General features: G+C 26.8%; 1 protein-coding gene across 2 annotated transcripts; it reads right to left on the bottom strand.

Moving 5' to 3' along the window:
- Positions 1–266: 266 nt before the first annotated feature.
- Positions 267–27499, bottom strand: LOC113551170 (protein PTHB1). Of its 2 annotated transcripts, XM_026953248.1 has the most exons (15): positions 27455–27499; positions 14217–14756; positions 12817–12905; positions 11040–11307; positions 8798–9021; positions 8277–8413; positions 8014–8188; positions 6512–6700; positions 5269–5523; positions 3290–3449; positions 3067–3193; positions 1963–2127; positions 1744–1875; positions 698–884; positions 267–455 (listed from the first exon to the last, which is right to left on the bottom strand). In XM_026953248.1, the coding sequence occupies exons 2-15, from the start codon at positions 14474–14476 to the stop codon at positions 409–411; spliced, it is 2415 nt and encodes an 804-aa protein (XP_026809049.1). In that variant the 5' UTR covers positions 14477–14756; positions 27455–27499; the 3' UTR covers positions 267–408. The 2 variants fall into 2 exon arrangements, with proteins under 2 accessions (XP_026809049.1, XP_026809050.1); XM_026953249.1 differs by lacking the exons at positions 267–455; positions 698–884 and having other exon boundaries at positions 1778–1896.

The following is a 27499-nucleotide window of genomic DNA, read 5'->3' as shown; positions in this document are numbered from 1 at the left end:
TACGTTGCGATATAGTAAGCCTACACGTTGTACGGAATTAAAATTTCGGTCGGCCTTTTTCAATAGTGTAAATGAAAAGACTTCAGTCCAATTTATTTAATCAGAAATATCTCGTTTAAATACCACCTATGTGTATATTCCGACGACAAATTCAGTTTACACCACATGATTTGTAATAATATATACGTACCGATATGTACTTATATAATATTAGCGACCGTGGAGTATAATATTTGTACGCAAAAAAAAACACTTCAAATTTTAAATTACATTTGCACACATTTTTTTTTATTAATGAAACGCAAATTATATACGAGAAGAGCTTATATACGTTATGTATATAATAATATAACACCTGAATACAAAATATCCTCTTTGTATATTTTCTATTTTGAAACTTTCAACCGACTAACTGGTGTAAAAATCTTCTTCGGATTCTAGAATAGGCGATACACCTAGAAAATATAAGACTTTAAATAGAAAAACAGCAGAGGTAATAATAACATAAACTATAAGTATTGTTCTATTTTATACAGTTTTAGCCGTGTCGCTTGAAACATTAACCATGGAGTGAAAATAATGTACTTATGATACATTTTTTACATAAATTAATAATTAAACTAATTAATTTTGCTTTTATTGTAAATGTTTTCAAACCACAAAAAGGAACAATACTTGTACATAATGTATCACGTACCTCTCGTGTTTTCTTTTTTCAATTTAGCTGGTAATTCATCCTTGATAGATGTTATATGTTTTATAACATAATCGATTAATGCCCTTAAGCTCATTACAACCTGGGCTGGATCGTCGCTTTGAACATTTAACGTGATTTTGTTTCCGACCAAATAGCTCAGTGAATGTAAGACAATGTCTTCCCAGTTCTATTAGCACAAAAAGTTATTAAGAATTAGTGTCGTTTCATAATGGTTATTTTAATGGAAAATCGTTTAACCAGAAAATTGAGACTTGGAAAAGCGATGAAAGTATAATATTATATTGATTATATACAATTGTGTTTCTATTGTTTTTTTGGACAGAAAAATGGTTGAAAATATTAAAGTATCATCTATTATAAATAATTTGGATAATCAAACGATTTAGTTGGTAGTAAGAATAGATACTTTTTTAATTTTATCCTATAAGTAATTAAAAATCATAGAGTAGTGTAGGAGAAATTAAATTAAATATATTAAAGTCAAAATAGTCTCCATATAGCTCTACTCCGAATAATTTTCAAATACATCATTGATTTATTCACTCTTGCAATTACTTATTTATTAATATTATTTTAATTTTGATAATAGCCAAAAATCATCAGATATATAAATACACTATTATTCCACAATACGCAAAAATACTTAGTTAATGAAAAGTGAATAATCAAGTAAATTAAAGGTAAATTTAACGATGGACAAATCAATAATATAAAAACCAGAAAAATAATAATATTAAAATGATGTTGATGAAAATAATTAATTGTGAGTAGGTATGTAATAAATTAATTTATAGTTTCTATATAACGTAATGTAATAATTAAGCTAGAAAAAATAATATTATCGAAAATTAATATATAAAATTATAAAAAAAATAATACCGATATATGAATTGAATTGAAAGATTATACATATTAAGTACAAATTGGGTAATTTCCTAAGAACAAATTTAAATACCTACATAATTATACTATATCTTCATTTTTTACTGAATTATTTTAGAAAAAAAATATTTTTATGAAGTTACCTGATTATCAGTAAAATAAATGACAGTTTCTTTGAATTCTTTGAGCATTTTATCGTTTTTAGAACACAGACCAAGCATTGTGACTAAAAGCCTCGATAAAGAGATCAACTGAGAAAATTTAATTTTTAATTCCTAGAAAAAACACAACTGAAACTAATAAAGTAAAAAAAAAAAAATTGCGTTTTAAAGCAAAGGCACAACAATAATCTATCAACGCACCTGTTTGATAAATTTAATTTCCGACATTTTCTCCGTTAACGTTTCGTGTGTATTGTCTATCAATACGTTCAAACCGGACACAGAATGTATTGTATTTTCTTTGAGTTTATTGAACAAACACTTTTGTATGATTCGATACTGCGAACATAATAAAGAAATTTCTTCCTAGGGAAAAAAACATAAATTGATTGTGGTTAATATCGATTTATTATGTATTCATATATACGTATAATATGTAATGTAAAAATAATGAAATAAAACACTGAAAAATACTGTTGAGTACTTCAAACTTCTATTATTCTAGAACAATCAATATGATATAACATATTGTTTCTTAAATTATCATATTTTAGATTCTGGACGAAGCGATGAATGTATTAAGTTTCAATAGTGTGTGATTTTTTTCGAAAATATGGTTCAATTTTAAACTTTGAGGGTAATTCCGGAAAGCAAATTTGATTTAGTTTTAATAGTCCAGTTTTCGAAAAAAACTATTTTTTTTGTGTAATTCAAAAACGAATAATCATGGATCCTTGAAATTTTCACAAAATATTTTTATACCTAGTTATTTTCTATAGGTGCAAAAAATGATTTTTAAAATATTTTGACTCTTTTAAGTTATTTATAGAATTTTAAATCTTACAATTTTCATCATTCTTTTTTTAAATTTTGGTATACATATTTATACCTATCCCAATTAAGAAACATTGAAAATGCATAATCACAAAATTTCTTTTTTAAGCGATTGAATTCAGAATTTTGAAAATAATAATTTTTAGTAACAATTCATAAAAATGTTCTTTATATATTTAAGATTTATAATACAAGATTCTTCTTAAATTGATCAACCAATATTAAAAACGATTCTAACAAAAAGTAAAATGAATTTATTATAAGCGTTCAAATTTTTACATCATTGCATATTTACCAATAAAAAAACTTTTCCCTAAAACGGTTTTTGATATTTTGTTGTAATTAAAAAAACAAATAACCGTAGATGCTTGTAGAAATTTTCATAAAATAAAATGAAAAAAATTATAATCATGAAAAATCTCGTTACGACTAAATTTCATATTTTTATTTTTATTATTATTTCCGAAATACCTGTACAAATTCTAGTCTTCCTTTAAGCGCTACATGTTCCTCGATCGTTCGATAAAAATCTGCAACGGGCATTTCATTTTTATCACAGCGCACGACGCATTTTTTAGTTTTGTAATATTCTCTATGCCTGATAAAAATAATTTTATTTAAAGTCTTAATGATCTTTATTAAAATCAAACATGAATCATTGATAATACTAATTACTATGCTAAACTTTAAATACCTGAACAAAATTTCTTCGATAATTACATTGGCGTATTCAGGACTCGATGATCGTATTTCATAAGACCGATTTGCGGGTAATGCAGTAACACAAACATACTTCGGGATACCAGTGATTGTTTGGAAACACAATTCCGCAGATGACGATGAATCGGCAAACTCTACTTGAGGCATAATTTAACATTACTATAATTTCCGATAGTTTTTTCTTTATCATAGTAAATATATATAATAGATTTAATTATTGTGTGACGTTTTTTCATACAACGAAAGGCCTTGAATTAAGTAGGATAATTAATAGTTATAACTAACTTATTTCATAAATCAATACGCCTTGTATGATTACACAAAAAACGTGGATGATAAATGATAATAAATGACCCGCGTTCATCATTTGTATTCATATTTATTATTAAAAAAAAAATTATTTTATATTAAAATTCAAAACTTTAAATATCCACGTGGCATACCGATACAGGAAAATTTATTTTTTGGGTTAACAAAATTGTAAACGACAACTTTTTTTCATATATGTATATTTAAACATTATACCATGAAAATAAAATATACCTACAATATTGTATTACGTGGAAAAATATTAAGAACGAGCGTCGTTAAGAATTTTAACAAATTAAAAACATAATTTTATGAATAGATTTATCATAGCTCATAAGTAATTTATATTTTAATGATTATAAACAAAAACGTATGTTTTCTGTTTTTGATGACAGACATGTTTTAAAAAATAATTAACAATAATATTGATAAACATTACTGTCGGAACATTTTACATCAATTAATTATAATATTATTAAATTATATTTTATGATTTGCAATAAACTTATAACACACGAGCATAAGATTATATTCATTGCAAACTGTCAACTGTTTTGTTTGAACACATCTATAGTATAACGAAATGTACCTATTATATTATGTAAAAAAAAATTCTATGTAGATATAAAAAATATCCTACAGCGTGAGTTTTTTTTTAATTATTACACTGACGGTTCATATACACTTATATATATACAGTCCAATTTTCAGTGTATAAGCGATTGAATGACTCAGCTCGGTCTCTAAGTGTTACGAAAAAAGTACACAAATACACAATAATGCTAACAATAGGTTATAACTCTGTAGTCTGTATAGTCTGCTTCCGAACTTGGTATTTTCCAAATATCGTAAGTTCGTTATTTTCTAGGAAAAAAATAAATGTTATAAAGCTTTTTTTTTTTACTTTAAGAAAAAAAATATATATAGTTTGATAATAAAATACTCCATTTTTATTTTCAATATTAATTTGGTGTTCCAAAAATGTTAAATATAAAATACATCAACATACTATAATATGTGTAATACGTAATATTGCGTTCAATAATAAATTAGAATACCAAGAAATTATGACTTAATTCTGAGAGAAATTTTGAAGTTTAAAATGATTAATAAACGCATTCATTAAACATAATGTAATATTATCCAAAGTTTCAAAAAACTTACAAAATACAAACGTCCTAAGAACAGATTATAAATTCAAAAGTGTTAATCAGCTATAATGCATGCGTCTTAAGGTGGTTTTTTCTCGATATTTACATTTCTAAATAGTCCTAACAAAATTAAGTCATGACAATAAAATAATATTAATATTTTCTTAGATAATTTAATTATTTCAAAAAGTTTATGTTTGATACAAGGTTAAATCATTTTTTGACAGGTTATACTTACGACTAAGTGAGTAAATTATTTTAAACAGTTTAACTATAAAATGAGAAATTCGGAGAGCGGTATCGTTTTAATGAGCGTATAATTTATAGTGACATCGAAATATAATATCAACGACGAGAAGTCATAACATAGGTACGTGTAATCGGTTTAATTTATATGTTACGAGTAAATATATAACCGAAAACGTCTTATATAATAACAGCAATTATTATTATTACTATTACCACGTTAAAACCGAACACGCGCGCGCCTCACCTTTAAATAGTATTTTAAGTGCTACTGGACTCTCGTCAACAGATATTTTTGCCGACCAACTAAAATCTAAGTGCTGTGATGTAGAATGGACATCGTAAACCAGTGACATCGGCAACCGCACAGTCTGCTGCACCGAACCCGGTACGTCCGATGTCCTAGAATAGTGTGCACAAACGATACATTCCGTCGACGACACTACGGACTCGGTGTCGTCATTTTCTCTATGCGCCATCACTCTGACCGTTATACTTTCGTCTAAAACACACGCGCGCGTAACAGTTGTATAAAAATTATGATTCTATTTTTAAATCATAAAAAAAAAAAATAATTGTTTAACGTTTATACGTATACAAAAAGGGTTGTCCGCTTTGATAGTTTCGGTCGCGCGCATCCACCAAAAAAAAAATCAACGAATGCACTACACTGAATATAAGATAGCTAGCGCTTGGTGTGGTTGAAAAAAAATATTTAAAACTAGCAACATATTTTACGATTTGCTCAACATTAAAATGTATAATATAATAGCGTGTTACGGTTAAGATTAAGCCAATGTACCGTATACAACATATTATTCATTACATATCGGAGTACTGCAATTTTATCTGACAACCGACTTTTATATTTGAAATATCAAATAGCGATACCCACATTTAAAACTAGGATTATTGAAACTTCTAAGAACTAAGTAAGTTTAAATCAAGTCGTGCAACAAAAATAACGATAAAGAATAAGATACATTGGAATTACATAGATAGGTAAGTATTTTTTTTACGCTTTTAAACATTTTACCACTCTTTTACCATCTGTTGATACATGGCTAACCCCACGAGACTTAAGGAAAGTTTAATGTGGCTTAACTTGTCGAGACTGGTCTAAAAAGGTTGACATTACGATAAAGACTTTAAAAAATATATTTGTCATTAAGTTTAACCATCTATAAGCTTTGTAAAATAAAAAACATCGTATTGATTATTATCGAATACAAAATGTTTTGTTAATAATAACGGCCTAGATTGTCATTATAAATCGCGTATTTAATCTGATTGTTATTGTAAAACGAATTAAACTGACAACTCTGATAAATAAAGAAAAACGCATTTTTAAACAATGTTCTTTAATATTGGGTTAGGTCGGGCTTTATTTTATCTTGATAATATAATCTTCTGAATGTTTTTAATTTATACTATCGATTAAATCGTATGAATTATTTATTTGGTTCTTAAAAAATAGATAGTATACATACTCAAGTCTTTTAAATGTACTACTGTGGGTGAAATGACAAGTGGTGCGACCATTTGGAATGTAATTTGCACTGATGATGTAGCCAGAGATGGTGACACGTCTATTTCAATGTCGTATAGTTTCCCTGATCCCTCTGAACGCAAATTCAAAATACGCGTATTTAATTTCAATAGTGGTAGAGTATCGGTCTCTTGAAATAAAAAACAAAATCATCATTAAAAATACCTAACAAATAATAGATTTTTTATTTTAATACACTATACATAATATAATATAAACATTTTCGAGAGATGTTTTCAAGAAACATAATATGATGAAAACAATTTAAACCTGTTAATTTATATACCTTATGCTACGCATGTTTTAATTGATAGATAGTCGCGTTGTTTTTAAAATACATATTCTCGTACATAAAAAAATTCTTTATTATAAATTATAACATTGTATTATTCAGGAAAAAAGTAATTAAATACTTCAGTTATCAAACGATGATAATATTAATAAATGTACCAATACATTGTTATAACTAAATTGTCCTCCAATATTTAATGATTAACTCAAAAACATATTTTACGATTTGTAGCGTTATAGCCAGTAATATAAAAAGATGATTTATTTTTAACATAATTTGTTTCACGACGTAGTATATACATAATAGTGTCAATAGTGATACTTTTATGTATATTTTTATAACTATAGTCTATTATTGAAAATAATATATATTTGCCCCTCAAATATGCATTATTTTTCTATATAGGTATATTAAATAACATTATTTTTCATATATTTTATAAAAGCCAAAGAATCTGTCAAATACAGAGCACAGTGTGTAGTATGATATTTCATTATTGTATGTATCATGATTAAGTACTGTGTATGTATACAATATATTAATATATATACGTTCCTATGCATGTTTTAATTAATAATTTAATCAAAATTTCAAAACGTATACGCATAGAATTAAAATGTATTTAAATAATATACTTCCCAGTCCTAATTTCATTGACTTTAACTTTAGTGAATAAACTTTTTGAAAGTTAAAAGTTTGAATACAGAATATCTTTCAAGTATACACATATTTTTTTTTTTATTTTAAACTTATTATTAAACATTTAGATATTTAGATGTCTATATAATAATATTTCTGATAATAATGAAAAAAAAAATACTAAATATTTTATAAATTAAAAATTTAAATTCTTGATTGTTTAATTCGTAAAAGTAGTAGGTGATTAATAAATTTATACATCCGCATAATATTTCAAATACGTTAATACATAATAATTAATAAAACATAAAATATGTTGAAAGCGTCATATTATTTACACATTTTTATATGATTACAAACATTCAACTAACATACTCGTACGAGTACACCATATTTATTATTAAATTTATTATTTAACTCTTCAGCTTTATAATATTAGTATAGATTACAATAAATTGGCACTTTATAACCGAAAAAATAATCATCAAAGCAACACAATTAAATAATCATACCATCTTGCAAAGAAATATTTTGAAGGTCCTTTTTTAACTGAACTAGTTGGTTCTTGGTATCTTTATAGTCTTTAATCGGCCTTTCGGGAGCCATAAATATCATGGGTTCGGTGCCCAGGTAACAAAATCTCAAATCACCGGTTTCTGACAATAGAACCAAACATCCCTGTAACGCCTGTTATAAATATAATTCACGTAAACTCGTAAATAAAACAATACATTTCCGATAAAATATCGCGTATGAATAGAGCAACAAACCATACTTTAAACGAAGCTCTTGCAATAATACACGGATGAAAGGACAGCTTGGCCGACCATCGAAGTTTTGTCTGATCGTACACCAAGACACTGTCGGTATCCGATACGATCATACACATAGTCTTTGTGTCGGGGTGTTCGCCTGAAATAAAAAATAGAGCAAAATAAATAAAACAGAAAAAAGTTGTTATAGTAAAGCTGGTAATGTTGTAAAAGTGAAATAGGTCATACGATAATCGTATTCATAATGCATGATTGTAATTTGAAAACAATGTTGTTTATTATTATAGAATTAAGTTGATGCCATCGAACGTTTTATAAATCTTTAATTTTTGAAAATCAATAAAGCTATAGATCTAAAATGGAGAAGTTTTGGAATTAATTAATAATAATAATGATGATGATGATGATAATAATATGTCGGGCGGGATAATTTTAATCTACGAATTGCATATTATATATTATGCATGCACGACTAATATGATTATAGTATGTTAAAGCTATATGCCTTTATGTTTAGGTATACCCAAAATATAAGGGTGAAAACAGCAAGGAGTATACTGAAGCCGTTTCATAAACCACAGCACGCCGTTGCCTTGAAAACAATAGTAGTTCCGTTCGCCCAATACGTGTATTGTAGTCGCAGATGGTGTAATTTCTACAGTCTGAATGTCGTATACGGTTTCGCCCAAGGTGCACGACCAAACAGGCCACTTTTGTTTCAGACTCGGGTCCGCTAGTTCTTGATACCTAAAGAATTTGCATCGTAACGTTATGCTTGACCATTTTAATATTTTACGAATTGTACACAAAATTTTGATTATTCGCAAACATTGTGTTTCGTGTATATTATTAATTTCACATATCAACACATATACAATAATAATATTACTTACCCTATTATTATAACGTTGTACCGTAGGCAAATCGAGTAATAAAAGTGAAGAGAACGTCAGAGTTATGTACAAGAAGATATTATTGCAATATGTCATGGACAAGTGGGGCATTATATATATATATATATTATACATGTTAAAAATACAAATATAGATATCATATTAAAAAAGTCTCATAATAATAACAGTAAAAATATAAATAAAAAAATGTAGACGAAATACAGCGACTGATTATTAGCTTCCAGGTATTTGTACTGGTTTGGTCATCACTCATTGAATGTCTTATAACAACATTTACAACTAGCCCAAAATTGTATTCAATTTTCAAATTTTTTTAAATTACAACTAAAAAATGTAGATAAACGTATTTATGTTTAGAAATTTTATAATTAGAATTTTTAAAAATATGTGATACTATTATTGGTTTTTATATAAAACAGTGGAATTCAAAAATTTACATTAAATATTAGGTACCTATAATATTTTCTTATTGAGTTTTAAATCCTGCGATAAGTTACTATAATACCCTTATTAATTAAACATATACCTAATATACTAATCATTTTATAAATACATACAATTTGAATGAGTATTTTATGTTTCAGAATTATTTACATTCCTAAATAAATGTAATTAAAAACCTTTCATGAATTAAAAACAGAAAATCCAATAGCATGTCTTTTGTATTTATAATACAGCAAATAAGCCTAACATATTCCTCAAAAGGACTGAATGTCTGCGTCTACACAATTATGTATTACTATAATTATTTTTCAATAAAACATATGTTTAATTTAAAAAAATGATTTAATATTGTTATTATAAATAAATAAACTATAAGTATATATATATATATCTCAAAGCATTATCGTTTTGCCTAATAACTAACTGTAGGTAAGATAATTCAAATAACTAAAAATGAATGTAAACTGTGGTTATATAATTAACTGTGCAAATAATTTACGAAACTAAAAGCTAATTGGTCTAATGTGTTTCATATGTTTAAACATAAAACCTATACGATATTCTTGTTATGTTGTATGTAGTAGGTACTCAAACCAGCTATATGTATAAAAAAACCAAAAGTATGCAAATATAATGAGAAAATCACTTGAGAAAATATTTTTAAGACTAAAAATTCAAGACAGTAACACTAACAATTACCCGCTTTTATTATTTATGATTTACCTCGTTTGAAGATATACTCTTTTAAATCGATTATTTATTTACATAGAATATTAAAAAATAATTATAATAATAATTTAAAACTTTCATAATGATTACTTTAAAGTCCATTAGAATAATTGTAAATCGTTAAAACAATTTTAAAAATGTGAAAATATTTACAAAAGTTAGGTGGGTATAACAGGGTCGTCAGGGCCCTTATATTTAAAAGCAGTATTAATAAAAAAATCACTGAATTTCGAGTGAAACAATTTGAAGTAGAGTTTCACAATTTTCTACCCTCAAAAATGAATGGTTAACGCGTTTTATCAATGCGAAACTTACTGGCCACGTTTGCTCACATCTCTACGTAAATTTTTGACATCGTCTTGAAAACCTTTGGAAAATAAATTGGAAAAACCAATATTTTTTTACTACTCCTTTCGGAACCTAAAATTGCAGTCTTTTCAATAGAGTAAACAATAACACAATAAGTAATAACAAAAACGTATGGTACTACGGTATAAAATATTATTATGTTCAGTGGATATTGTCAGGTACCGAACCTAGACAATATATACGATAATATTGTGTGCACTGAAAGCAAAAGTTCGACAAAAGTCAATAATGATCGATGGTTGTTATTATTTTCGTGCGTCCGACGACTGGGCGCATTTTTCTCGTTATGTAAGCCGTAAAAGTACTCACTTGTAACAGACCAAACACAGATCGGCGTTGAGCGTGATAAACGCGTCTACGGATCGGACATACTTGATGGGAAACGGGTGCAGGTAATTGGGCAACGCCGTGCGAAAACCGAACGCCTGTTGCTCGTATACCGTGACGACGCCGTCCAGAGACATTACGCACGCAAAATCCCTGCTGCCCGACCCGCCACCAAAAGGGCCCACGACCATTTGATATGCGCTCCGGTCAAATTTATGTTCGTACATCATTTCCAGTACGTACTGATCGCCTGTCAATAGAAATCGTGTACATAAATAGCACAATATTATATTTTATAAAAATGGAAAATAATAACATGAATTTGGCTACAATAGTGTATTGTTAATTGACACGGTAAAATAATAACAAGATAAATATTATGTTTAAATTCCCTTACTGGTTTAAAAAGAAAAAAAAATCCCATGTAGGTATCTACTTTAATTGTAAAGGTACTCTAAAAATAGAACATTTTACTCAAACCTAGATTTGATTATATAACCATCATTAAAATAAAATAATAAAACAATTATTTTTGGAGAATAACTATGATATAATATATTGAATACAATGTATCCATTTTCTACATTAAATTATAAAAAGATAATAAGATAAAAAGTGATGCAGAAAACATTATGGGTGATGTATATTATTATTTACGTCAAAAATAAAAATAAAGTCTCGTGTATCCTTAAAGACGATAGAAATTAAGACATATTAATATATGAATAAGTGAATTTTTTTTATCGAGACTCTAACATAAATTAAAAAATATATATTATTTTTTTTTAATGTTTTAATGAAAATCATATTTATTCTATTCTTTAAGAGAAACACATTATAAACAAACGCAAGAAATAAATTTGTCAATAAACTAATAAACTTACAATTTAACGGATAATTTTATTAACTTTTAATTTTAAACTGAATGTACTTATTTTAATTCAAATAAGTAAATTTCATAAACTACAAGTTGTTTAGATTTTGATATGCATAACAAAATTAATATTTATAAAAGCTAAATATTGCATTTTAATAATATATTTATATAAAGGAAGTAATTCGTTATTTTAATAGTCTTCTAAGTATAGATACAACTTTTAGTTTCTAGATTTATTATATAAATTAAAATACATTCTGGACAATTATACATTTTTATATTATATATAAAAAATTTTTAAATGCCTATACAAGAAATTAACCTATGTAAATTGTGCCAATAAAGGTAATTTATAATTCAAAATTATAGTTTATTGGATTTTCAATTTCACAATAATTTACGAAGTAAAAACAATATTTATCTTCTACGCAACATAAAATAGCACAATTTATAAAACATAAAAAATGTTTATTTTAAATAAAAGACTAAAACGACATACAAGTTAAACGTAAAATACTTTTTTTAAATGAAATTGAAAATTAAAAAAGAAACATAAATGATCACACAATATTCATATTTTCACTTAACGTTCCGTTTTATTTTCTGATGCAAATACAAAATATGCGTGTTTATATAAAAATGCATTAATGTATGCATTTAAAGTTTAAGTATAATATAAATAGCAATATAGTAAAAATCTTATATTACAATAGTAATTGAAAAATTTTAATTATTTACAGTTACACAACAAAAAAAATTAAAAATACCTACATCCTATGAGAAATTCAAATGTCAAGTCTTTGAATATTATGTTTAAGTTTTTATTATCATATAATTTACAAGTACTACTATCATACAGACATACAGTGACTGAGTACTTACCTTGATCTGTAGATCCAGCTATACAATTCACTCCATATACGACTATTGAAAATGGATGAAGAACTGCAATGTTCTTGTTGGGCGAACAGCTAGCAATAAAATATAGCATAATTACATATTATAGTTATTAATAATAATTATACATATATAAGTAATAATAACTATAGGTAATAAAAATTATGGTTAATTTTTTGTTTAATAATAGTGTATTATTAGGCAAATATATCAAATTATTTCTCTTCACCTAGTGCCTACCCAATATATTGTAAAAAAGGGAATGGACTACTTTTAAAAATAAAGTATAAATCCATAATACTTAACCCAATAACGAAAAAAGGGAAATTAACAGTAACAAATATGAGCCAATATATTATATTGATAGGTGATTTTAAATTCAGTCTCTTGCATTCAAAATATAATTTTTACGCACAAAAGATTACATTTAATAATGTTTTTATTATTATTAATTTTTTTTTAATCGCAAATTGCCTTAGCATTAAAAAATGATTACATTACAAATTAAATATAATTAATTATCATAGAACAATTTTAATTACACTTATAAAAGTTTAAAAACTAATAATAAATCATCAAATCGTATTGAATATGTTGAAAATTAAAATAAGCTGTTCTTGACACTTGGTACTCAATCTCGTTACATTCAATAATACAACCATCAAGCACGACCTCAATCATTAATTTGGCTATGATTCCGAATATATTCACCACATTTTCGTTTACTTTGTTTAAGATTTTTATCATGACCGTTCAATTCCGAAAATCCTTATTCCTAAATAAATAATTTCCCGATGCACAATCCAACATATTTTAATAAATTTTGAGGAGTCTTATACAACGTTATTTTATTAAATCGAACTATATTGGGCAAATAATACAAATTCTTAAAGCACAACCTTTAAAATCAAATAATTACAAAGTAGTGTTTATATTTGAACAGGTCTATGGCGGAATCAATTTCCCACTCGTTTTCAATATTTAGTATCTATTACTTAAATTTACCCAATTGATATTTATATACTCATCAATATATTACTTTCGTGATACAAAGGTTAAGAAAATAACACTCGACATTTTCCGGGAAAACATGGAAACTTATTGAAACCGGACGACAATAAATGGTTCTATACAATAAACGATAATATATTATCTTGATAAAATGTCCAATCTATCAAAGTGATGAGAATTAATAGAACTTTGTTAACGTTTTGAACATTTACAAACAATATATACAATATACATAGCCTACGCTCGATATCCGACAGTGCACTTGAAAGACACTGTAAAAATCTCAGTCCTATTTTATTTTTTATAAAACGACGATATACGCGCACTCATAAACATATTATCACCGTGTGTAGGTATTATAAGTAAGTGCTTACCTGATTAATCTACCAGTGCACACCTGTAACACGGGACTATCCATCTGCACTTCGGTCAACAGATCGGACGGCGAGTACCGCAAGTCGGGCGGCGGGCCGGAGTGCACGCCGTACACCCTGAGGACACCGTCTAAACTTCCCAGGATAATGCTGTCTTCGCCGGCACCGAACAGGTCGTCCACTGCCAATGCGTCGCACCCGAAAGTCTCGTCCCGGCCACACACGGTCGACCAACAGTCGCGGACTTTGAACAGAGACATCCGTCCGACGACAATTACAACAATTTTATATGATTATAAATTATTAATTATGCGATGACGGCGCTTTCGCGGGTTCTTATTATTTCAGTCGAATTATGTTTCTTGACGCTCAGACGTTATTATTCAACGTGTTTCTTGAGACTAAAACGCTGATATAGATACACATGTATAGAAGATGATGTACCGACGACGTTTTTTAGTCTATTGATTTGCTCGCAATACATTATTATCTTCTCCGAGGCTCAGACTTTCGTAGACGATCATCTCGATATTATTACCGCTGGATAAAAATAAATAAATACGATTTATATAAACGAAAAATGTTAATTCGTACCTATACCAGTAGTGTAGCCAAAGGGGGGGGGGCTAAATGGGTTATAACCCCCCCCCCCATTGGCCGTATTTTTACATTTTTTTGAAATATGGAAATAGTCTTACAAATTTTAATTATTTAAAATAGTAAATACGTTAACGGCAAATCAACGTTACCTAGTATGTTATTACTAATAACTTATTAGTATTTAGCTCCCGCCTCCTTAAAAAAAAATCCTGGCAACGCCTCTAACCTATACGAATTTACGGCTTACGATTCGATATCGGATATTGTTACGAGTCTCGTGACTAATTTCGATTATTTTGTTGTAAATTGTAAATACTCTTATAATAATTTATATCGTAACATTTATTATTATACCATTATAGGTATAAAAATGAATAATAGTATAACACAATATTATTATTTTATCGCTTTTATTTTAGTTTTTACATTTCTACTTAAAATGCATTTAAATTGTTGTATCTTAGTTGTATAGTGTGTAATACTTAATATTAATAATTCATATTATACCTAACACATAACGTTGTAAATAATTTCTTTGTTTTAAGGTTTTTAAAACATTCTCCTAGATGAACACTATTTAAATTAATTCGTCATATAATATGAAATGCTAAATCGTTTTCACTTTGACGTTACCTATTAATTTATACAAATTAAAAAAAAAACAAAACAAAACAATAATATTAGTTTATAATTTAAATTTACACTTTTCGTTTGACGTACATTGTACATATATAATTATAAATACATCTGCAGTGGAGGCGAAATGTGCATTGAGACGTGATGAATATTACTGTAAATCAGTGGAGTTGAAATAGTTCAAATAGCAATAGATAAATGGGTTATTTGACGTAGGGTGTAGCTGATACTCCCTCAGAGGATTAAATAACCATCACGAAAATAGAACAACTACAGTATACAGTTCACTGGAGAGGTGAACAAACACTTCTCTAGACCGTTAAGGTTAATAGATAAACGACAAAAGTGTCCCAATCTCAATGACTGTCCAGCGTCCACTTTATTCCTTATATATAGATACGCATCGTCTGTACCGGAGTGAGACAAATCAAATAATTCACAGACTCACAGTCATACTATGCAATCAAATTATCTTTAGATAATAAAATTAAAACTTATTGAAACTTAGTTATTTTAAAAAGGTTCTTACCTACCTATCTAAGTAATAAGTGATGATTATTTTTTTTGAAAAATAATTATAATTTATAGTATATGTATAACATAATATGCTATGTCATATGAACGAGGAAATTTTCACAATAATACTTAAATAATTGCATCACTGACTAATAGAATAAGCAATAGGTATAGATCTTACGACCTTTCTTTGTAATTTGTTTCGTTTTAAATCGTTTTTAAATATCATAATAATTGAATTCATTGACTTATTAATAATTTTCAAATCGGTGAATTAGTTTTAAAAAATAATCAAATTTTCAAAAAAATATAGGTACTTGAAATAAAAATTGAATGCTTCTTAGTTCCAACGGATATTCTTGTGTTAATAATAAAATACTAAGATTTAAAATGTATAGGGAGGACATACATTTGAATAATTGAATCCGCTGTTATTACAACTCGGAAAAACATATGTATTTACTAATTGTTAAAACAGACAAATCTTCAATTTTAATTTTATGAAAGTAAAAATAAAAATAAATTCCTCGCTTCAACCTATAATTATTATTAAATTAACTACTATTAATCCTAAATATTTCATATATTTCAGAATTATATTATACTTGTTAGTAATGGAATAATAATTTAGTTTGTACGTTATTAAGGTATTATAAGTTCTAAATATTATTTATGTTAATAAATTCTCAGATCGGATCAGCCAGAATTATTCTACTAGATCGTAACTGTTTAAAGCTTATATAATATTATATAATAATTTATTTATATGTATTGAAAGTACTGTTAAACAGTTGGGAGAACTTTATGCATTATATATAACATACAATTTATAATAATAATAATACTTCTTTTGACAAACATTATAAACAGCTGAAAATAAATGTCTATGATTACACAAAATATTCCATCATAAATACTAATTAAATGACCATAAACCATATTATTAATTAAGTCACTCCATAATAGACTAAAATAACAATTTTCAAGATCTTATACGACTCGTTACCTAAAAGTTATAATATATTAGTTCATAACCGTGTATGATGAAAACTAATGAAAATGATATATAAATAAATATATCTACGCATGATGTATACTATATAATGCCCTCATTAGTTAATATATTAAGCCATATAAGTTAAAGTAAAAGTTTCATGAAAGAAATTAATATTTTTCATATTGCCATACACTCCTGGTATGGTCGCATGTTAATATAGCAACAGCTGTAAAAGCACAACTGCTTAATCTCTCGGTTTTCTATGCGTAATGACGACCTTTTTTCCTCAAAATCACTCACAAACACACTTATTAAGCCTAAAAATTATTCAATCATATACAAACTAAATAAATATGTTTTTAATTTCAGTTTAAATTAAAATATTATCTAAAATACGTAAGACACAAACCCGTCAAATCATCATAATGAAAGTGTATAACGTATATAACCATCAATATCATGAACTAAATGTATTACTTACATACGTACATTGCTACATATTATGATTATAAAGTCGATATAATTCGACACTTCCAAGGAAAAAGGGCATAAATGACATTTTCGTAATTTTAGAGGAGAGGAATATCACTTACAAGTATAATTCGTGTATCAATCTATTAATTTATCATGTTTCTAGTGTATTCTACTATTACAACTATACAATTTACTGATAATTATGGTAAAAATTAGCTTATTAACGATAATACGGGGCTTACGCCCATTATTTCTCAAGACAATCTCACAACATTGTATCGACGGATACAAGGAAAAAAAGCGTAAACGACATATTTCATAGTCTTTACGCCCGACAATAACTACATACCTGATAATGAATGGCGTTTACGCTAAATATTTGAACATCGAATGTTTTTCGTAAAAAAATCGTATCGATAGAGAATTGTAGCGTTTACACCAAAATTCTATTGACTTGTTTTCGTCCAAAATGTCGTTTACGCTCATTTTCCATGGAACCGTCAAATATTGTACCACATCCAATGTTCCGGCACGTTGTATTTTTATAAACACTTCGATTGTCTTATAGAATAGAATAGAATAATTAAAATAGATTCTATAAAATGTATTTACAAAAAATCCCTTTAAGTAAGTAATAAGTATGGCATAATATCACCGTATATTGATTTCGCGATTGATTAGCAAACCTATTTTAAATTTATATAGTAATAATAATAATAATAATAATAATAATAATATAGACTTTAAGTTATAATGCACAGTAGCAATAAATACTGTAATAATACCGTACTATGATATTATATTATAATATTTATAATCATGCATATAAATAATTACAAAATGAAGTCCATAACTACGTTATTATACTATCATATACGCCAAATAGATATTGCATGTAAATTAATATAAACCTAACCTAGCTCTGACTCATTAAGATAAGTCGTTGCAGTCGCCGTTCCCCGTTAAGATGGTTCTATGAACTGTGAGATGTTAACGTATATTATAATGTTACACTTAATGAATATCAGTTGCACTCTAATAATTTAGACTTATTACAACGGTTAAAAGGATAGTATACAGATACGATAATTAATTACGCATTTTATAACTTATCATATTATTATAATTGTTTTATGACAGACAATCATTGATAATCCGATCGATTAACTATTTATTAGTAACTCAATACACAGAAAAATTCAAATAATATCTGTACATATAATTCGTAACCAGGGGCGTATTTAGAAATATCTTATGGGGGGGGGGCACAAATAAAGAGCTAAAATTGGTTTGAATTAAGTCCCGCAAATACTTTTGAGTTATCGGAGTCCGATTAATATTATTAGGTTGTTCGAGTTATAATGTTTTTAAAATAATAATAATAATTATGGGTAATACAATAATGTTAATAATTAAATAGTGGCTGGTAAAAATTTAAATGATACAGATTTTAAAAAGTCAAATCTCCAAATTTGCTGGTTTATATATTTGTTTGTCTGCTCCCGTAATTTTTTTTTTCTAATTCTTCTTAACATAGACTTTTTGCTTTGTTTTATAATTGTATACATGTTTCAGACTGTATTCCCAGAAGAATGTCCAAAAGAATAAAAATATTTGGATGTCCTGAATGAAAAAAAACATTTAATTTTGAGTGAATTTTACTGTGTAGGTAGTTATGACATTTTATCTATACAGACTCAATTTAAACGCATAAAAGTAGCATAGATTTAATCCAATATCACCATTCAAATTTGCGTACATGGGGCGTAGAGTTGTAAAATATCTCATATAACAAAAAACAAATATAAAATACGCTGAATGGGGGGGGGGCACGGGCTCCATGGGCCCCTACCTTAATACGCCCCTGTTGGTAACTTCATACAAAGTTAGACCAAGAACACCATTTGAAGTATCGCAGGGTATACACTGGTGGACCAACTTTTTCCTGAGCCATATTTATCATGGTCAATGCAGCATCAATTTATGTTGCACTGGTACAATTAAACTGTAAATATACTATAATAATAATTATTAAAAATATTTTATAAATAATATATTGTTTTAATCCTTATTGTACTTGACATTATTTGACAGTTGTAAGATTATAATCAGGATTTCAAATTTCAAAATATATTTATTGATTTTCAAAAAACTGCATGCTTACAGCTAACATTCATTTTTTTTTTTTTATAATTTATTGCTTACTACTTTATTTATATAATTAAAAAACTTATTGTAAACTATGGTATTAGTCATAATAAATTAAGATGATAAAATGGAATGTATGAATTGTATAGATAATGATAATAAAATCAAGATTTAAAGTAACATAAATCATATAATAGGCAATATATAAATACAAATTCTCGCTGATTACAGCTAACCTATTAATTTCAAAGACATTGAATTACAAAGAATGAATAAAGAAACATCCCCTTGTCTTTTAAAACAATAATAATTTCGATAATCTAATAATTCACTACGAGAGACTTCGAAAACCTGTTATTTTAAATGCATATTCCGTAAGCTTTAAAAATAAAAAGTACTTTTACATAATATAGTCCCAAGAAAAAAATTCATCCGCACTTCAAAATTTAATTTAAGTTTTTAGTCGCTTCATATATTAGCGTATAGTCACTGTTTTTATTATATTTCTCTTCGAACCCTTATCGCCGCATATTAATTCAAAATATTATATGCACGTATATGCACGTACGTGCGTCAATTTCTGATCCGGAAACTAATTTGAATATTAAATATTAAAATATGACTATTTACGTTTTTAAATTTAGCTTCGAGTGATTCCATAATCCATATAGTTGTAAAATAAGAATCTAGAACAAAATATCCAAACCAAAATGTCAAAATGTATCCGTTTTTCCGAAAATAAGTACATTACACTTTACTTTCTAATAAAATATAGATATATCATATTATAATACATAAATAACAAAAATTAAATAGAAAAGGCTCTAGGAACTAATCCGGTTTCCGTTTATTAGAAAGTAAAGTGTAATGAACTTATTTTTTTTAACTGATTAGAAATAAGATAAAATTTTCTAAATTTTTAATAGCGCAATTATATTTTTTGCAAATTATTTAATATTTTGTTTTATTGTGTGTATACTGTGTACTGTATAGTGTATATATAAAAACAAATTATTTTACATTTTATTTTATATTATTTGACTATTGAATAATGTGTGGGTGGTATATTTTGTGAATTTGTGATATTATTACTATTAACGTAATTTATGTATTACGATATAATATATTTATATCTTATTAGAAAATAAAGAGTAATGCACTTATTTTCGGAAAAATGGATACATTTGGCCATTTTGACCGATTACCGTAAAATAAGCATTTACTTACATATTTCTTGAAACATCTAAAGATAATTTTTTCTTTTAATTGACAAAATTATTTTCAATAGTAGGCAATTTAATTTTGTATAGTAACATAATAACAACTAACTCACCGTAAAATGTCTTCTATAATTTCCTTTCATGAACTTATAAAAAATAAATGATTAAATATTGAAATATGAATATTGAATAGGTAGTAATAGGTACCTATCAATAAATATAAATTTATTGACGGGAGTTGAATTTTGTATCCTATTTTTAACTTTAACGTAATAACATGTATCTTTTATTAATAATAACTCATTGTAAATGATGACGATTTCTATAGTTATTGAATCGAACACTGATTTTTTTCTCAAATAACCTAGTTTCATTGGAAAAATTCAAAAGACTTAACATTTTTATATAGTGAAGATATTCTTGACGTATAATGGCTAAAACTTCGCGAAAATTAGATTTAGTATTGTATTATTTTCTTTATATCATTGTTTATACTTAAAAAAAAGTTCTACTTTTCTATTACTGATTTTCAAAAAAAACCCCAAAATTTTTTACTGCGTACGTCCCTGAAAAAATTAATAGGTAATACAAATCAATCTTCATTGTATCACTATATTGTTATAGTGTTTCACATCATTATAATATATATATTTTACTATATTAGTACATTATTATACATATAACACATATACCTACAATCTACATATATCCTACTATCGTATTATAAACAGCTAGACACGTGTGTGATGTGTCTACATCTTATATTAGTTATATTCAATGATCATTCTGTATAATATTATTACGAGCCGACGATTCTCATCAAATAGGTATACTATATAGCTGTTCGCTGTTCCCGTGCACTTCGTTGCCCGTACAAAATGCATGTTAAGTTTGATTGCTAACATTTAGCGTGAGGATAAAAACTATTTTTGGTTTTCTGATTTGGTGTATAAACGATATTTCCGACATCAACTTTTTCATAAATGTTCCGCCCAACGTTTCATTTTTTCAATCGGTTAACCAATTAGTATGTATCATTCGTTTAAAATAATCTGTTATTCGAATTATTTGGGCCCATTTCGCAGAAGCATAATAAAATAGAATTTTGTTTTGTTAAATGTTAAAATATTAATTTTATTTGTTTATTCAAATAAAATCGTGAAATCATAACTATGAATAAGACATAATGTTAGTAAAAAAAACCTAATAAATCATATTACACATTTAGTAAAAATATCTAAACATTTGTCAAACATTTTTTAGTTTTATTCAAGATGGAAGTGGTAGATAATCATTAATCGCGTCTAGTTATTTCATAATAGATATTTATCCATTTCCAAATCTGAATTAAACATACATTTTAGGTATTCATATTATAATATTATAATTGTTTAGTTAATTAATTATTATTTACCGCTCTTTTGCAATTTTTAATCTGTCTTCTGACGTTTTGTACTTTTTCCTCATTTTTGGAGCTTGATTACATTTTTTTGGGGACAGTATATCAACCTCAAATTTTGCTGCTGTTTTTTTAATTCTTTGATAAAACAAAAATGTTTGGTTGTGGTAGATATATAGTCCTGTTAAGAACTGCATTTCAACCCTCGAGGTGGTGAATTGCCCTCATTGGTTTGTTTCGTAGTGGTTTTTTTATGTGATCCACATACTGATTATCTAGCCATGTATAGTGCATACTATTGTACACTTTAATAATACATAGATTTTCTTCATATTTTTACCAGACCACACTATTCTTTGGCTCTGCATATTTTTATTGCCTAAGAATATAATCAACAAGTATTTGGATACATTGACAAAGAATAATGCAAGACATGGGAAGTTCCATCGCATGATGACTATTTAGGAAAAATCATTTTTTTTTTTTTAATATTAAAATATATTTTTGAAAAATAGACAATACGTTATGATGATGATTTATGAACAAACTAAATGTAATATTCACATTAAAGTTAACTGTTAAGAAACTCAAGTTCAAGAGATTTCTGATAGATAAATTTTCATATGATTTTTTCACATTCATTTTTGATTTTCTTATAAAATAAGTTTTGATTGCAATACAATTTAAATGAACCAGTCTATGGCATTAAACAAACTAAACCATCTCAAAGGAATATGTCACAATACATATAGGTATATTATGAAAGTCTTATTGTTTTACTGTTTTACAAACTTAAAACATTCCTAAAATAGGTACCTACCGGCTACCTGCTATTGTTATTATTATTGGACTCAGGACTCATAGAATAGGTAATCACTAGAGCCCGGATTTTAATGCACTAAATAATTGAAAAATGCCTTTAATAATGCTCTAAAAAATAGCTAAAAATGCCTTTAAAAAATACATTTAACCAGGAAAATGACCTTAAGAAATGACTTATAAATTTTTATTAAATTATTGTTTTATTGGTAATTTATAATATTTTAATTTTATTAAAAAAAAAAACAACTGAAAATCGAAAAAAAATTGACTTGCGACTATTGACGATAGATTTGACTGTTTGATTGGAGGCTGTATTGTTCATTCTAAACATACCAAAATATGCACTTAAGATTATATTAAATTCTACGTTAAGCTATTTTACCTATAAAATGTTCAGCATTGCATTGAACAATAATATATTGTTTAATATTTTCAAACACCGATAATCTTCTATTGTCCGAAAGAATATTTTTATATGTTGAAAAACTTCTTTCGACGTCCACGGATGTTATAGGAGCATATTTAAAATAACAAATATCGTCTAGTGTTAATTCTCCTGGTATGTTTTTTAGAGCGGTTTCGTTACCTTCTAAAATACTTGAAATCGTTTCCATTAAAGTATAACCATTATTTTTATTTAAAATACAATTTTTGACATTATCTACGATACCAATTACCTCAACTAGAGGTATGCCTGATGCTTCAAGGCGTGTTATACAGCTTGGTATATTTCCATAGTTGGCTTTTATGAATATCAAGTTAGCTTCAATTTCTTTTTCTGCCATTAAATGTTGCGCTTTTTTGATAACTATGGCATCGTTTTCTTCAAATCCATTAATAACTGTTTTAATAAATTGAAAATATTCACAGTATTATACCGACGCTTCTAACCAAGTACCCCAACGTGTCAGTATTGGTTGAGGTGGTAAAAGAATAGTTGGGCCCATACATTTAAACTTTAGAACTCTAGAAGGTGTTTTTAAAAGAATTTTCTTTACATTTGATATCAATGCATCCACTTTAGGAAAATGCTCTCGCATTTCTTTAGCTACCCTGTGTAGACCGTATGCGAGGCATGTGACGTGTTCCATTTCTTAGTACAGAGCTTTTATATTTTTACCAGCTTTAACCATGTATGGAGCTGCGTCGCTGACGAACAATAAAACATTATCGTGTTTTACTCCGTTTGGCCATATTATACCCATAGATCTGTCAATTTAGTAATAGTTCTATTATTAGCTTTTTCCAGCACTTCAGTTTAATAAAAAAGATTTTCCGGGCTCAGATATTTCTAGTGTACCAACTATTACATTGGCAACATATCTACCTTTGACGTCAGAGGTCTCATCAATACTAACCCATATTTTTTTGTTTTCAACGAATTTTCGAATACAATTAACAGTTTCGTTAAAACATTTATCGACATAGTTTTTTCGCAAAGTAGACTCATCTGGCATTTTTTTGTCTGTATGTTTTTCTAAAAAATTACTAAGTAACTTGTTCTTCAGTTTATTGAATGGAAAATTCGCAGATAACATAACCATGCAAAGTTCTTTATTAAAAATGTTTATTTTTATTATTTTCATTGTTTAATACGTCATTTAAGAGTTGTTGAGGTTTTTCATTTTTTTTTTTCATCAATTTTAATCCATTAATATGTTTTTCTCTTGAAATATGTTGCTGAATTGAAATGTTTTTTCAGCCGCAACTTTAATGTTACAAATTTTACAGAGTAAAATAGTCCCATCTGTTGTAAATTCATCTCTACCAAATTCATTTACGTAGCCGCTCAAGCGCGAAGAAGTACTCTTTATTTTAGGCATTGTACGAACGAACGAATTAACACGATAAACAAAATAAACGCGACCACGACGCGACACTAACTAACCGATTATAATAATATTATTTATTATTTGCCAAGTCCAAGCGATTATAAATAAATATAAGATAGACAATATTGTATGTTTAGAACAGTTTATAAATTGTAAGAAAAACCCCGAAAAACACGAGTAATATTTTGAGTTAGCTATATTTAGATTATTAAGTCGTATCAGATTTAATACTGCTAGTATAATATTTAATCTATGGCCGTAAAATGTATAAATACTATATGTTTATATATTATACAAATATGCATTAAAAACGAAAATATGATCGAAAAATGCTAAAATATATTCTAAAAATGAAAAAATATTGAAATATGCAAAAAAAGCAAAATAAAAATTTCACCTTTGAAGTCTCTGTTACATGAATCAAATTATAAACTTAGAAAGCATTGTCTAAGATTAACCAAAAAAAGATGCATTTTGCATTGAAATCCGGGCCCTAGTAATCACTAACGTACTAACATTTTTAAATAATTTTAGGTGCGGATCAAGAGGTGAAAATTTTAGCATGTCTATTTTCGGCAGCATAATGAATAAAAATAAATTAATAAACAATAAATGCATAGTCTTGCGGATTGTGTTACAGGCTACAGCCGTGTTTATTTTTAACGGTCGCCGTCAAAATCCAAGTCTGATCGAAAACTTAAAAACTTGTTTGACGCAGTAAACTATAAAGTATTGTATTTATTTGTATTAAAAGGTGTAGATTATGTAATTATTTTAAATAATTTACTATAGTCTATAACTATAAAATGTTGTTTAAATAATATTATAATAGCCGCGGTTAAGTATTATGATTTCATCGATATTGTGATGTATATGTTTTATTACTTGTACCTATAAGCTAATACATAAAGTACGTTGGTACCTATTTTATTATTGACAACATTTATCGTGTAGACTGTAGGTTGTGATAATTTGTAAAATATAAATTTAGTTGACATAAGATACGATACCCATAAGTTTAATATAGTAGGTACAATAAATAATTGTTGTTCTACCCAGGTGGACTTTGTTAGCTATCATGGAATTTGAGAAATATTTCTGTTCCAATTTTACACGCTGTCTATCATATTATTATATAGGTAGGTATTACGAATAATAATAAATTATGTCAAAAATAACGGTATACGTACACAAGACAGAACACCCATAATATCATATAATATATATTTCTACATATAATATACAAGTCATTAAGCACATATTATTTATTGACAGATTACCGATTACAAATTTGATAAAATTTATAAAATACCCATATTAATAACGATCTTTCGTCGAAACTTTTGATCGGATGGAAATACCAGCTTTTTATAAACCAGTGAAAGGTTTATACAGGCAACCAGCTTTTTAACTCTATAGAAGTAAAACCCGGCCGATTGACAACCCCCTAACGTATACCTATTTTAAATTGTCGTCGAGAGTTAACAGTTACCTAATCTAAAAACTTACTCTATCTTGAACTAGTCAAGTCATCGTTTCACGTTAAAGATAAGGTTAATATTTAATTATTAAATTACTATTAAAATTTAATAGTACTCTGCAGTAACATAGATAAAGATTAAATTATCTAGGTACTCAATTACTTTTTTTTTTTAAATACTAATGACGTATATTATGTTACGCATAGGTATATTGTTAGTATAACTTCTATTTTTATTTAATACCTTAAATAAACATTTCATAAAAAATCCAACATTTATTGTTCCTTTATTTAACACAAGTTGTATTTGTATTTGATACAGGTTAGGTTATCTCTTTAAACACTCATCTCAACTCACTATAAATTATTTGTTTATTTGTATTAAACAAAAAAAAAAAAATTATATAATTAGTTTAACTACAGGATACAGTTGGAGAAGATACCTAAATTATTAAATTGTATAAACCTGATTAAAACTTAACATATTCATATTCATGTTAACCAGAACAATTTAAGTTATCCTAATTAATTATATATAAATAAGTATAAATAAGTTATTGAGTTAATTAGAAAACTAACTTAGTTAAACAATTTTTTTACAAGGTAATTTCTAAAATTGGTTTACTGAGTGAAAAAATGAATAGGTACCATTATTGTTTTAACATACATACGACATACCTACTCTGTTGAAACTAGTAGGCTTGTAAATGTAAGCTGTAAATTCAGATGAAAGTTATTTAAAGTCTATAATAGAATATTTGTGTTAAAATACTAATCTCTCTCTCTCTCTCTCATATACTAAATTCTTAGGCTCTAATTGTAAAATATATGTAATTCATTCTTGCCATAGAAATACTTAGTTACAAAATCAAAAATTTCTATTTCATCTTAATAATATTTAAATACATTGTATTTCTTGTACAAATAAAGCTATCATCTCCACCATTATTAATTGAGCCCAAAACAGTTAAAAGTTAAAATTTAATAGTCTATATATAATAATATAATATTATACACTGTTTGTAAACACTTTATTGTTCATCATTGGCACATCATTAAGAATGTATTACAATTATTCAAGTTTAAGATATAACTATTATTTGGTAGCACTTACCTCACACAAATTGAGACATAAAATTATTTGACCGCCAACACTCGC

Source organism: Rhopalosiphum maidis, chromosome 2, assembly GCF_003676215.2.
Source record: "Rhopalosiphum maidis isolate BTI-1 chromosome 2, ASM367621v3, whole genome shotgun sequence".
Classification (NCBI taxonomy): Eukaryota; Metazoa; Arthropoda; class Insecta; order Hemiptera; family Aphididae; genus Rhopalosiphum; species Rhopalosiphum maidis.
Note: the sequence above shows the minus strand (reverse complement) of the source record. Positions and strands in the feature narration are given on the sequence as shown.